The 15,421-nt window shown below is 53.5% G+C and overlaps 1 protein-coding gene across 3 annotated transcripts in view; it reads left to right on the top strand.

Annotated features, from left to right (window-relative positions):
• Positions 1–15,421, top strand: part of LOC115078870 (protein phosphatase inhibitor 2-like) — a 28,156-nt gene that overhangs the window by 10,908 nt on the left and 1,827 nt on the right. For all 3 annotated transcript variants that reach the window (XM_029581932.1, XM_029581930.1, XM_029581931.1), the window contains 4 exons: positions 356–445; positions 631–731; positions 1,359–1,508; positions 10,712–10,873. In XM_029581932.1, coding sequence (XP_029437792.1) covers positions 356–445; positions 631–731; positions 1,359–1,508; positions 10,712–10,873 — 503 coding nt within the window. The remainder of the gene's footprint in view (positions 1–355; positions 446–630; positions 732–1,358; positions 1,509–10,711; positions 10,874–15,421) is intronic.

Below are 15,421 nucleotides of genomic sequence, written 5' to 3'. Positions count from 1 at the left end.
CAAGGAATGTCAGCAGGATTTGAAGCCTGGCACCCCTGGTTCGGTAGCCCCGCTGCTCTGACCGCTAGGCTGCCCCTCCAGAGGTTTGCTTTAGCTCAGCTACCTGTACTAATAATAATAAGCAGAGTTGTACTCTGACTCTCGTACCTGTACTAATACTCACAGGCCCACCCTCTCAGGTACCTATGATAATGCTCCGAGGAGTGCCCGAATGCAGACGCCTGCAGTCTTACAGGCACCTGTAACAATCACAGGCTTACCCTATGTCAGGTGCTTGCAATAATATTATCTCCCATGGGTGCAGTGATGGTGACCTGATGGGACCCTGATGGTGTGCCCTCCCTTTTTTTTGCAGATTAAAGGATGATGGGACAGAAGAGGGGACAAGCACGATGAAGGCCAGTCGTGGGCAAGATTTTCTCACTCCCGAAGCACTGGCAGAGAGGTAGAGAAGTCTGGGGAATGCATGGGGCTGGGGGGGAGTAAAGGGGACGCCTTGCTACATAGTGCTCAGACCAACTAGCGCTACAGGGCAGGTAAGCTGCCAGGCTCTGCTCTTCCTCTGTACAGGCTGCCAGGCTCTGCAGTCCTTTGTCACACACCGATGGCCTCTGCGGTCTCTCCTTACAGGTTGGCTGTAATGGATGGGATTCCTGCCAAAATCTTCCAGGCTTCGGACAGCCCCAGCAGGATCTCCTTTGTGGAAGAAGAGCTGTCGCCTGAGGCCAAAGGTATTGGAAGGTTTGGGAAAGGAGTAGCGGCTGCATCCTGCCGTGGCCACTCCCCAACATAAGGGTGCCCTGACGAAGCCACGCCTTACCACAACCACTCCCCGGTACGGTCAGCAACCTGACCCGGCCTCTCAGTGATACGGCCAGCAACCTGACCCGGCCCTGCCTTAACCGCTCACTCCACAACCCAAGTTACACCCTTACCCAGTCACTCCATGGCCAAGCTGGAAACCTGATCCAGCCAGTAACTTGACCCAGCTATTCCCTGACACAGTCAACAGCCTGACCCGGCTACTCGGGTTCATTGTAAGGGTATTAGGCACCCTAGGTACCCCTTCAATCCTGTGGTCCCTGGGCTGTGCCTTCCTTCTAGGTGAAAACCTTCCCTATGCTATCTCAACTAATTAATAAACATTTTCTGTATTAAATATAAAGGGCCATCATAAATCGTACCTCCAGTGCACATTTCATAGGAGTCAGTGCTTTATAATCATTGGTCTAGGTCCTATGGGCCAGCCTTGGAAGGAGATCTGTCTTCCACGTCATTCTCGCAAGCCGTCCTAATCCCATACTCTGGGCCTCTCTTTCCTGCCTCGTCTTCTGCCCCCTGCTTCCTTCCCGCTGCAGCTGAGGCCCTTCAGTTTCTGAAGAAGAGGAAGGCTCACTACGACGAAGGCAAGTATCTCCGCATGAAATGGCAAAACGAGCAGAACGAGGACAACAACCCGACCAAAGAGGAGTCCGGGACGGTGCCCGTGAAGCATACCAAGAAGAAGGGTAAGAGGAGGGCACAGCCCCCATGTTGTGACGGGGGTGGCGGGGAAGGGATTCAAAAAGTAACATGGTCATGTCTCCACGCTATAATATAACTGAGGTAATGCTCTCGTGTCTCTGCGCTGTGACGTAACAGAGGTGATGAAGGTGTGTCTCAGCCCTGTGATGTCAGAAGCGGTGCTGTCATGTCTCCATGCTGTGATGTCAGAGGTGACAGAGGCATGTGTCAGCCCTGTGATATCAGAAGTGCTATCATGTCTCTGTGCTGTGATGTAAGTATGTCACAGTCCTGTGATGTCAGAGGTGGTGCAGTCATGTCTCCATGCTGTGATGTCAGAGGTGACAGAGGCATGTCTCAGCCCTGGGATGTCAGAGTTGGTGGTGCCATGTCTCCCTGCTGAGATGTCAGACGTGATTTGGTATGTCTCAGCCCTGTGATGTCAGACGTGGTGCTATCATGTCTCCGTGCTGTGATGTCAGAGGTGACAGAGGCATGTCTCAGCCCTGGGATTTCAGAGTTGGTGGTGCCATGTCTCCGTGCTGCGATGTCAGAGGTGACAGAGGCATGTCTCAGCCCTGTGATGTCAGAAGCGGTGCTGTCATGTCTCCATGCTGCAATGTCAGAGGTGACAGAGGCATGTCTCAGCCCTGGGATGTCAGAAGTGCTGTCATGTCTCTGTGCTGTGATGTAAGTATGTCACAGTCCTGTGATGTCAGAGTTGGTGGTGCAGTCATGTCTCCATGCTGCGATGGCAGAGGTGACAGAGGCATGTCTCAGCCCTGTGATATCAGAAGTGCTATCATGTCTCTGTGCTGTGATGTAAGTATGTCTCAGCCCTGTGATGTCAGAGTTGGTGGTGCCATGTCTCCGTGCTGTGATGTCAGAGGTGATTTGGTATGTCTCAGCCCTGTGATGTCAGACGTGGTGCTATCTTGTCTCCATGCTGTGATAGAACACAGGCAGCGCTGTCACGTTCTTGCACTGTGATATCATAGAGATGGCACTGTCATGTCTTAGCACTGCGATGCGACAGACATGGTGACGTTGCCATATCTCAGATTTCAGAAGGGAGGCTGTCGTGTAGCTGTGCTGTGATGTAACATGCAACATGTGTTTCCACTGTGTGATATCACTAGGGTTTCTGGGTTTACAATTGATAAGCACCCCCGATGCAAAAAAAAGAAAAAAAAATAGTTGGTCTATTTACTAATCTTTGATACATGTTAATGTGTATTTTTGCCAATGTAGTCTCTTTTCTGGTTTTATCCGGAAAGGCAGGGGTCATACTCAGTCCCAGAGCTAAGTCCTTGTAGACAGTCACAAAGTCTATACAATCCCAGGTCGTGGAGTCTCCGATAAGGCGGGTGTGTGGATGCTGAATAAATAGGATGATATCTGGCTGAGTGTTTCAAAGGCAAACTTTACTGTAGATCTTCCAGCATGAGGGTTACATCCATGCACAAAGCATTTTGATGAAACTGCTGCTCTGTCTGTGAATGTGTCTCTCCGAACTGGGTCCCGAGATGATCTCATCCTCCAGGGCTTGAATGAGAAGTGTCCCGAGTGGGTGGGGGGGAGGGGGGATCCCATCCCATCCCTGAGGTCCAGGTCTCCAAAACACCAGTCCTCATCTTTTTTTCCCAGGGTGAGGACTCTGGTGGGGGTCTCCAGATGGCGACACTTCTTGACTCCGGGTTCTCAAAAATAGCCCCTTTCCGTCTTTCGGGCCTGTAAGGTCCTGCAGCGAGGGAAAAGTCAGCTCTTTTCCTTTCCCCAGTTACTGGGCAGGAAGGGCGACAGCAAAAGCTTCCTCTCAGCTCGAAATGCAAAATCGTCTCCAAAACCAGGGCTTTCTGGCAGCAAGGTCCCACAGATTGTGAGATGGGAGCAGCAGGTCTTCTCTGCCCTGTCCCTCCCTGAACCAGGACCAGAGATCCCTTAAAGAAAAATCTCCCAAAATGAACTCCTAGAAACAAAAGCCATGTACTCAAAAATATGGGTCAAACCCTCCCAGACAGGTTTTGTACTGGAGAGAGACATTGACCCTCATGGTGAGGCCTAGAAACAGAGACAGGAGACCACTGCAGCTGCTCGCTCGTTGGATCTCCCGGTTTCGTTCTGAGAGCCCTTCAAAAGGCCCAGAATTCAGCTGCTGGATCCTAACAGAGCTAATAATCTCGAACATAGAGCACCAGTTTTCCAGTCGTTGCACTAACCTCCTATGGAGCGGCGCGTTAAGTATAAAATCGGTGTGCCGGTGCATAAAAGGTCGGGCGACGGTTTGGCACCGTGGATAAACTCAACACCGCGTGTTTTATGTCCCCACCCGCGCACCGAGGTCTGCCTGCTGCGGTCTCCTGGAAAGCCTGTCATCACGAGCGGCGCACTTAGCCTGAAGCTCGTGACCGAGCCTCTTTTCTGGGGCAGGCCCATTCCCTTTCGAATCATTTTCCCTGAATATCTCCAATTCTGACGTGCCCTCAAACTTTTAAGAAAGCGTTGAAGGCTTTTTTTTTTTGTTCAAACAGGCCTTTAAAGGGGAGTCACAGTGACAGATTTTTCCTGGCACGCCTGAGGGACCAGCGGTACGGGTTATCGCTTGGGCGTGGTGTCCATCGCCACTAGAGAAGCAATGGTTTTTATTTGCCAGAAACTGCAGTGTTTGTTCTGTGCTACTTTACATTTGAACCTGCAGTGATGGTCATACACGCGTGCTTGGGATGTAGACAGGGAAGGGCTGAAAATTGTATTGGTTCAGATATACATTCTGCACTGTTTTGTGTAGCAGTTTGTAGGTATGATTAGGGCTACATTATTGTTTGTATGGTTTTTGTGTGTTTGATCCACCGCTAACAGTGGAATTTACTTTTTTTTTTTTTTTTTTACATAAATAAGGAACAGATCCTACTCCTTCAAAAAACAAACTCAAGCTGCCGCACTGTTCTCCTCGCCCCGCTTGCCGTTTGCAGACAGGTGCTCCCCATCTCAGCAGGCTCGCGGGAGGTGCTGTAATAAGAACGATACCTTCCTTCCCTACCCAGTAACCTACATCCTAAGCTGGGGCCATCTAAAGGTGATCCCAAGGGGGTGAGACCCCACTAATGGGAGCTGTGATACATAACAAGCATGCTGACCCCCATCACAGGTATTTATTGGATAGCACTGCCCCTGCCCTCTAGTAACCTACATCCTAAGCTAAGGACATCTAAAGGTGATCCCAAGGGGGTGAGACCCCACTAATGGGAGCTGTGATACATAACAAGCATGCTGTCCCCCATCACAGGTATTTATTGGATAGCACTGCCCCTGCCCTCTAGTAATCTACATCCTAAGCTAAGGACATCTAAAGGTGATCCCAAGGGGGTGAGACCCCACTAATGGGAGCTGTGATAAATAACAAGCATGCTGTCCCCCATCACAGGTATTTATTGGATAGCACTGCCCCTGCCCTCTAGAAACCTACATCCTAAGCTAGGGCCATCTAAAGGTGATCCCAAGGGGGTGAGACCCCACTAATGGGAGCTGTGATAAATAACAAGCATGCTGTCCCCCATCACAGGTATTTATTGGATAGCACTGCCCCTGCCCTCTAGTAACCTACATCCTAAGCTGGGGCCATCTAAAGGTGATCCCAAGGGGGTGAGACCCCACTAATGGGAGCTGTGATAAATAACAAGCATGCTGTCCCCCATCACAGGTATTTATTGGATAGCACTGCCCCTGCCCTCTAGTAACCTACATCCTAAGCTGGGGCCATCTAAAGGTGATCCCAAGGGGGTGAGACCCCACTAATGGGAGCTGTGATAAATAACAAGCATGCTGTCCCCCATCACAGGTATTTATTGGATAGCACTGCCCCTGCCCTCTAGTAACCTACATCCTAAGCTAGGGCCATCTAAAGGTGATCCCAAGGGGGTGAGACCCCACTAATGGGAGCTGTGATACATAACAAGCATGCTGTCCCCCATCACAGGTATTTATTGGATAGCACTGCCCCTGCCCTCTAGTAACCTACATCCTAAGCTGGGGCCATCTAAAGGTGATCCCAAGGGGGTGAGACCCCACTAATGGGAGCTGTGATAAATAACAAGCATGCTGTCCCCCATCACAGGTATTTATTGGATAGCACTGCCCCTGCCCTCTAGTAACCTACATCCTAAGCTAGGGCCATCTAAAGGTGATCCCAAGGGGGTGAGACCCCACTAATGGGAGCTGTGATACATAACAAGCATGCTGTCCCCATCACAGGTATTTATTGGATAGCACTGCCCCTGCCCTCTAGTAACCTACATCCTAAGCTAGGGCCATCTAAAGGTGATCCCAAGGGGGTGAGACCCCACTAATGGGAGCTGTGATACATAACAAGCATGCTGTCCCCCATCACAGGTATTTATTGGATAGCACTGCCCCTGCCCTCTAGTAACCTACATCCTAAGCTAGGGCCATCTAAAGGTGATCCCAAGGGGGTGAGACCCCACTAATGGGAGCTGTGATACATAACAAGCATGCTGTCCCCCATCACAGGTATTATTGGATAGCACTGCCCCTGCCCTCTAGTAACCTACATCCTAAGCTAGGGCCATCTAAAGGTGATCCCAAGGGGGTGAGACCCCACTAATGGGAGCTGTGATAAATAACAAGCATGCTGTCCCCCATCACAGGTATTTATTGGATAGCACTGCCCCTGTCCTCTAGTAACCTACATCCTAAGCTAGGGCCATCTAAAGGTGATCCAAGGGGGTGAGACCCCACTAATGGGAGCTGTGATACATAACAAGCATGCTGTCCCCCATCACAGGTATTTATTGGATAGCACTGCCCCTGCCCTCTAGTAACCTACATCCTAAGCTGGGGCCATCTAAAGGTGATCCCAAGGGGGTGAGACCCCACTAATGGGAGCTGTGATAAATAACAAGCATGCTGTCCCCCATCACAGGTATTTATTGGATAGCACTGCCCCTGCCCTCTAGTAACCTACATCCTAAGCTAGGGCCATCTAAAGGTGATCCCAAGGGGGTGAGACCCCACTAATGGGAGCTGTGATAAATAACAAGCATGCTGTCCCCCATCACAGGTATTTATTGGATAGCACTGGCCCTGCCCTCTAGTAACCTACATCCTAAGCTAGGGCCATCTAAAGGTGATCCCTAGGGGGTGAGACCCCACTAATGGGAGCTGTGATAAATAACAAGCATGCTGTCCCCCATCACAGGTATTTATTGGATAGCACTGCCCCTGCCCTCTAGTAACCTACATCCTAAGCTAGGGCCATCTAAGGTGATCCCTAGGGGGTGAGACCCCACTAATGGGAGCTGTGATACATAACAAGCATGCTGTCCCCCATCACAGGTATTTATTGGATAGCACTGCCCCTGCCCTCTAGTAACCTACATCCTAAGCTAAGGACATCTAAAGGTGATCCCAAGGGGGGTGAGACCCCACTAATGGGAGCTGTGATACATAACAAGCATGCTGTCCCCCATCACAGGTATTTATTGGATAGCACTGCCCCTGCCCTCTAGTAACCTACATCCTAAGCTAAGGACATCTAAAGGTGATCCCAAGGGGGTGAGACCCCACTAATGGGAGCTGTGATAAATAACAAGCATGCTGTCCCCCATCACAGGTATTTATTGGATAGCACTGCCCCTGCCCTCTAGTAATCTACATCCTAAGCTAGGGCCATCTAAAGGTGATCCCTAGGGGGTGAGACACCACTAATGGGAGCTGTGATAAATAACAAGCATGCTGTCCCCCATCACAGGTATTTATTGGATAGCACTGCCCCTGCCCTCTAGTAACCTACATCCTAAGCTAAGGACATCTAAAGGTGATCCCAAGGGGGTGAGACCCCACTAATGGGAGCTGTGATACATAACAAGCATGCTGTCCCCCATCACAGGTATTTATTGGATAGCACTGCCCCTGCCCTCTAGTAACCTACATCCTAAGCTAGACATCTAAAGATGATCCCAAGGGGGTGAGACCCCACTAATGGGAGCTGTGATACATAACAAGCATGCTGTCCCCCATCACAGGTATTTATTGGATAGCACTGGCCCTGCCCTCTAGTAACCTACATCCTAAGCTAGGGCCATCTAAAGGTGATCCCTAGGGGGTGAGACCCCACTAATGGGAGCTGTGATAAATAACAAGCATGCTGTCCCCCATCACAGGTATTTATTGGATAGCACTGGCCCTGCCCTCTAGTAACCTACATCCTAAGCTAGGGCCATCTAAAGGTGATCCCAAGGGGGTGAGACCCCACTAATGGGAGCTGTGATAAATAACAAGCATGCTGTCCCCCATCACAGGTATTTATTGGATAGCACTGCCCCTGCCCTCTAGTAACCTACATCCTAAGCTAGGGGCATCTAAAGGTGATCCCAAGGGGGTGAGACCCCACTAATGGGAGCTGTGATACATAACAAGCATGCTGTCCCCCATCACAGGTATTTATTGGATAGCACTGCCCCTGCCCTCTAGTAACCTACATCCTAAGCTAGGGCCATCTAAAGGTGATCCCAAGGGGGTGAGACACCACTAATGGGAGCTGTGATACATAACAAGCATGCTGTCCCCCATCACAGGTATTTATTGGATAGCACTGCCCCTGCCCTCTAGTAATCTACATCCTAAGCTAGGGCCATCTAAAGGTGATCCCAAGGGGGTGAGACCCCACTAATGGGAGCTGTGATAAATAACAAGCATGCTGTCCCCCATCACAGGTATTTATTGGATAGCACTGCCCCTGCCCTCTAGTAACCTACATCCTAAGCTAGGGCCATCTAAAGGTGATCCCTAGGGGGTGAGACCCCACTAATGGGAGCTGTGATAAATAACAAGCATGCTGTCCCCCATCACAGGTATTTATTGGATAGCACTGCCCCTGCCCTCTAGTAACCTACATCCTAAGCTAAGGACATCTAAAGGTGATCCCAAGGGGGTGAGACCCCACTAATGGGAGCTGTGATAAATAACAAGCATGCTGTCCCCCATCACAGGTATTTATTGGATAGCACTGCCCCTGTCCTCTAGTAACCTACATCCTAAGCTGGGGCCATCTAAAGGTGATCCCAAGGGGGTGAGACCCCACTAATGGGAGCTGTGATAAATAACAAGCATGCTGTCCCCCCATCACAGGTATTTATTGGATAGCACTGCCCCTGCCCTCTAGTAACCTACATCCTAAGCTGGGGCCATCTAAAGGTGATCCCAAGGGGGTGAGACCCCACTAATGGGAGCTGTGATAAATAACAAGCATGCTGTCCCCCATCACAGGTATTTATTGGATAGCACTGCCCCTGCCCTCTAGTAACCTACATCCTAAGCTAGGGCCATCTAAAGGTGATCCCAAGGGGGTGAGACCCCACTAATGGGAGCTGTGATAAATAACAAGCATGCTGTCCCCCATCACAGGTATTTATTGGATAGCACTGCCCCTGTCCTCTAGTAACCTACATCCTAAGCTGGGGCCATCTAAAGGTGATCCCAAGGGGGTGAGACACCACTAATGGGAGCTGTGATAAATAACAAGCATGCTGTCCCCCATCACAGGTATTTATTGGATAGCACTGCCCCTGCCCTCTAGTAACCTACATCCTAAGCTGGGGCCATCTAAAGGTGATCCCAAGGGGGTGAGACCCCACTAATGGGAGCTGTGATACATAACAAGCATGCTGTCCCCCATCACAGGTATTTATTGGATAGCACTGGCCCTGCCCTCTAGTAACCTACATCCTAAGCTAGGGCCATCTAAAGGTGATCCCTAGGGGGGTGAGACCCCACTAATGGGAGCTGTGATAAATAACAAGCATGCTGTCCCCCATCACAGGTATTTATTGGATAGCACTGGCCCTGCCCTCTAGTAACCTACATCCTAAGCTAAGGACATCTAAAGGTGATCCCAAGGGGGTGAGACCCCACTAATGGGAGCTGTGATAAATAACAAGCATGCTGTCCCCCATCACAGGTATTTATTGGATAGCACTGCCCCTGCCCTGGCTGTGGCTGTTTTGTTGTTGTGTCTTTTCTGTGCGGACAGCTTCTCAGCTCTGCAAGTTTTTAGCAGCTGATGAGTCCCTGCTCTCCTGCCAGCTCCACTGCACAGCCGATCCCAACCCAGCGAGCATTGGCACTGATGGTAAAAGGGCAGAATGAGCCAGGGTGGGAAGTTTGGAAGGGGCAGGAGTGGGGGGAGAGAGAGTGCAGGGGCTGGGTTTGTGTGAATACTTGTATGTGGGGGTGGGGGGGGCTATGGAGTATATTTTGTTATGTATATGTAGGTATTTGTTTCAACTGGAAGAGGTACTCTGCAATAGTAACTTTGCTGCAGAAACACCAGTTTTGTACCGATGAAAAACCTCCTAATTAAACAACTAAATGTACGATTTATACACATCACACAGGCTCGGTGCTGTGATATAACAGATATATGTGATATAGCATGCAGTGGTGGTCACCGTGATAAGAGTTGTAACAAGCTTTTATCTCTGTGCTGTAACATAACACAAGTCATATGGGCATGTTTGGGAGCTGTGATATAATCGAGGAAATGAGGGCATGGTCAGAGCTGTGATTATACCCTTGACCTCTTGTCTAGAACATTGTCCAACAAACCCCTTATATTAAAATACCCAAACGCGAATCACTCATCCATACACAATCATTCACATTCATACTCACATGAAAAAAAACTAAAATGTGATCTGCTAAAAAATAAAAAAAACCATGGCCAAATGAGCATTATAATATGGTGATGAGCCACGTAGGTGCAGATTCTCCTGATACCCTGTCTGCATGTAGGTAGCCCCTATGCAGTTTACTTGATGTTCACCTTCGAAACACCACCGTGTAAGTACACTTAGTCTTTTTTTATTTTATTTTAAGTGCACTTAGACTTGATATACCACCTTTCATGTTGGACAATGTTCTAGGCACCAGTGTTTATATATATATACAAAAAATATAAATATAAATGGTATGATGTCATGTTTACATTTTGGTCTTATATTGAAAAGTATTTCTCAAAGTTTTGTATTGTTTTAAATAATAAAGTGGATCTATATATTTTCTTTATGAATGTTTGACAGAACGTTTACCTCTTGTATTGGTGGGATACAGAGCTATGGATGTAACAGAGGGACGGCACTTTTGGTTCATAGCCATTTCTGAAAACACCAGAGTAAATTTCCTCTCCCCGCAGACTCGAGAGGTGAGAGCAGTAGGATGAGCGACGCTTTCAAGGACGAGATTCATCTGCATTGCATCCAGAAACTGATGGAGCAAGAGAAGAGACAGGAGGCACCAGAGACGAGCAAAGACAGGGCACAGCTTACACCCAAGTGTCTGGAACCAACCTATCTGAGTAAGGACTGGGCCTAGGGGGCAGCAGCACAGCTGGGTGAGGGATGGGCACAGGGGACAGCGTCAGGCAGCAGCACAGCTGGGTGAGGGACGGGCACAGGGGACAGCGTCAGGCAGCAGCACAGCTGGGTGAGGGACGGGCACAGGGGACAGCGTCAGGTAGCAGCACAGCTGGGTGAGGGATGGGCACAGGGGACTACACAGGGGACAGCGTCAGGCAGCAGCACAGCTGGGTGAGGGATGGGCACAGGGGACTACACAGGGGACAGCGTCAGGCAGCACAGCTGGGTGAGGGATGGGCACAGGGGACAGCGTCAGGTAGCAGCACAGCTGGGTGAGGGATGGGCACAGAGGACTACACAGGGGACAGCGTCAGGCAGCAGCACAGCTGGGTGAGGGATGGGCACAGGGGACAGCGTCAGGCAGCAGCACAGCTGGGTGAGGGATGGGCACAGGGGACTACACAGGGGACAACGTCAGGCAGCAGCACAGCTGGGTGAGGGATGGGCACAGGGGACAGCGTCAGGCAGCAGCACAGCTGGGTGAGGGACGGGCACAGGGGACAGCGTCAGGCAGCAGCACAGCTGGGTGAGGGACGGGCACAGGGGACAGCGTCAGGCAGCAGCACAGCTGGGTGAGGGATGGGCACAGGGGACTACACAGGGGACAGCGTCAGGCAGCAGCACAGCTGGGTGAGGGGTGGGCACAGGGGACTACATAGGGGACAGCGTCAGGTAGCAGCACAGCTGGGTGAGGGATGGGCACAGGGGACTACACAGGGGACAGCGTCAGGCAGCAGCACAGCTGGGTGAGGGATGGGCACAGGGGACAGCGTCAGGCAGCAGCACAGCTGGGTGAGGGATGGGCACAGGGGACTACACAGGGGACAGCATCAGGCAGCAGCACAGCTGGGTGAGGGATGGGCACAGGGGACTACACAGGGGACAGCGTCAGGCAGCAGCACAGCTGGGTGAGGGATGGGCACAGGGGACCGCGTCAGGCAGCAGCACAGCTGGGTGAGGGATGGGCACAGGGGACTACACAGGGGACAGCGTCAGGCAGCAGCACAGCTGGGTGAGGGATGGGCACAGGGGACTACACAGGGGACAGCGTCAGGCAGCACAGCTGGGTGAGGGATGGGCACAGGGGACAGCGTCAGGCAGCAGCACAGCTGGATGAGGGACGGGCACAGGGGACTACACGGGATAGCGTCAGGTAGCAGCACAGCTGGGTGAGGGATGGGCACAGGGGACTACACAGGGGACAGCGTCAGGCAGCACAGCTGGGTGAGGGATGGGCACAGGGGACTACACAGGGGACAGCGTCAGGTAGCAGCACAGCTGGGTGAGGGATGGGCACAGGGGACTACACAGGGGACAGCGTCAGGTAGCAGCACAGCTGGGTGAGGGATGGGCACAGGGGACTACACAGGGGACAGCGTCAGGCAGCAGCACAGCTGGGTGAGGGATGGGCACAGGGGACAGCGTCAGGCAGCAGCACAGCTGGGTGAGGGATGGGCACAGGGGACTACACAGGGGACAGCGTCAGGCAGCAGCACAGCTGGGTGAGGGATTGGGCACAGGGGACTACACAGGGGACAGCGTCAGGCAGCACAGCTGGGTGAGGGATGGGCACAGGGGACAGCGTCAGGCAGCAGCACAGCTGGGTGAGGGATGGGCACAGGGGACTACACAGGGGACAGCGTCAGGCAGCAGCACAGCTGGGTGAGGGATGGGCACAGGGGACTACACAGGGGACAGCGTCAGGCAGCAGCACAGCTGGGTGAGGGATGGGCACAGGGGACTACACAGGGGACAGCGTCAGGCAGCACAGCTGGGTGAGGGATGGGCACAGGGGACAGCGTCAGGCAGCAGCACAGCTGGATGAGGGACGGGCACAGGGGACTACACGGGATAGCGTCAGGTAGCAGCACAGCTGGGTGAGGGATGGGCACAGGGGACTACACAGGGGACAGCGTCAGGCAGCACAGCTGGGTGAGGGATGGGCACAGGGGACTACACAGGGGATAGCATCAGGTAGCAGCACAGCTGGGTGAGGGGTGGGCACAGGGGACAGCGTCAGGCAGCAGCACAGCTGGGTGAGGGATGGGCACAGGGGACTACACAGGGGACAGCGTCAGGCAGCACAGCTGGGTGAGGGATGGGCACAGGGGACTACACAGGGGATAGCATCAGGTAGCAGCACAGCTGGGTGAGGGATGGGCACAGGGGACAGCGTCAGGCAGCAGCACAGCTGGGTGAGGGTTGGGCACAGGGGACTACACAGGGGACAGCGTCAGGCAGCACAGCTGGGTGAGGGATGGGCACAGGGGACAGCGTCAGGCAGCAGCACAGCTGGGTGAGGGTTGGGCACAGGGGACTACACAGGGGACAGCGTCAGGCAGCACAGCTGGGTGAGGGATGGGCACGGGACAGCGTCAGGCAGCAGCACAGCTGGGTGAGGGATGTGCATAGGGGACTACACAGGGGACAGCGTCAGGCAGCAGCACAGCTGGGTGAGGGATGGGCACGGGACAGCGTCAGGCAGCAGCACAGCTGGATGAGGGACGGACACGGGACCGTCAGGCAGCAGCACAGCTGGGTGAGGGATGGGCACAGGGAACTACACAGGGGACAGCGTCAGGCAGCAGCACAGCTGGGTGAGGGATGGGCACAGGGGACAGCGTCAGGCAGCAGCACAGCTGGGTGAGGGACGGGCACAGGGGACTACACAGGGGATAGCGTCAGGCAGCAGCACAGCTGGGTGAGGGACGGGCACAGGGGACTACACAGGGGACAGCGACAGGCAGCAGCACAGCTGGGTGAGGGATGGGCACGGGACAGCGTCAGGCAGCAGCACAGCTGGGTGAGGGATGGGCACAGGGGACTACACAGGGGACAGCATCAGGCAGCACAGTTGGGTGAGGGACGGGCACGAGGAACGGGCACGGGACAGCGTCAGGCAGCAGCACAGCTGGGTGAGGGATGGGCACAGGGGACAGCGTCAGGCAGCAGCACAGCTGGGTGAGGATGGGCACAGGGGACTACACAGGGGACAGCGTCAGGCAGCAGCACAGCTGGGTGAGGGATGGGCACAGGGGACAGCGTCAGGCAGCAGCACAGCTGGGTGAGGGATGGGCACAGGGGACTACACAGGGGACAGCGTCAGGCAGCAGCACAGCTGGGTGAGGAATGGGCACAGGGGACCGCGTCAGGCAGCAGCACAGCTGGGTGAGGATGGGCACAGGGGACTACACAGGGGACAGCGTCAGGCAGCAGCACAGCTGGGTGAGGATGGGCACAGGGGACTACACAGGGGATAGCATCAGGTAGCAGCACAGCTGGGTGAGGGATGGGCACAGGGGACTACACAGGGGACAGCGTCAGGCAGCAGCACAGCTGGGTGAGGGATGGGCACAGGGGACTACACAGGGGACAGCATCAGGCAGCAGCACAGCTGGGTGAGGGATGGGCACAGGGGACAGCGTCAGGCAGCAGCACAGCTGGGTGAGGTTTTTGGATTTAATTACTTACTGGTTTCTTATCCAAGCTCAAAGCAAGTTACTGTTCAGGTACTGTAATTATTTCCCTACCCAGGAGAACTCACAATCTTAGTTATATCTGAGGAAATAGAGGGGGACGCGAATTGCCCAAGTTCTCACAGAGTATCTGTGGAACAAGCAGGATGCAAACCCGGCTTCCCTGGTTCTCAGCTCTAAGCGCTAGGCTTCGTCTCCACTCCACTATGTGAGACCTGGCACAGGGTCACTGCAGCACAGTATCAGGTGGCAGCACAGCTGGGTGACATCTGGAGACAGGGACCTGCAGCACGAGGTCAGCAGCATAGCCGGGTGAGGTCTGTGAATGGCGTACTGCAGCAGCACAGCCGAGTGAGAGCTAGCCACAGGGTCACTGTAGCACAGTGTTAGGCTGCAGCACAGCTGGGTGACATCTGGAGACAGGGGCCTGCAGCACGAGGTCAGCAGCACAGCCGAGTGAGAGCTAGTCACAGGGTCACTGCAGCACAGCTGGGTGACATCTGGAGACAGGGCCTGCAGCACGAGGTCAGCAGCACAGCCGAGTGAGAGCTAGTCACAGGGTCACTGCAGCACAGTGTTAGGCTGCAGCACAGCTGGGTGACATCTGGAGACAGGGGCCTGCAGCACGAGGTCAGCAGCACAGCCGAGTGAGAGCTAGTCACAGGGTCACTGTAGCACAGTGTTAGGCTGCAGCACAGCTGGGTGACATCTGGAGACAGGGGCCTGCAGCACGAGGTCAGCAGCACAGCCGAGTGAGAGCTAGTCACAGGGTCACTGCAGCACAGCTGGGTGACATCTGGAGACAGGGGCCTGCAGCACGAGGTCAGCAGCACAGCCGAGTGAGAGCTAGTCACAGGGTCACTGCAGCACAGTGTTAGGCTGCAGCACAGCTGGGTGACATCTGGAGACAGGGGCCTGCAGCACGAGGTCAGCAGCACAGCCGAGTGAGAGCTAGTCACAGGGTCACTGTAGCACAGTGTTAGGCTGCAGCACAGCTGGGTGACATCTGGA

Source organism: Rhinatrema bivittatum, chromosome 16 (genome assembly GCF_901001135.1).
Source record: "Rhinatrema bivittatum chromosome 16, aRhiBiv1.1, whole genome shotgun sequence".
Classification (NCBI taxonomy): domain Eukaryota; kingdom Metazoa; phylum Chordata; class Amphibia; order Gymnophiona; family Rhinatrematidae; genus Rhinatrema; species Rhinatrema bivittatum.
Note: the sequence above shows the minus strand (reverse complement) of the source record. Positions and strands in the feature narration are given on the sequence as shown.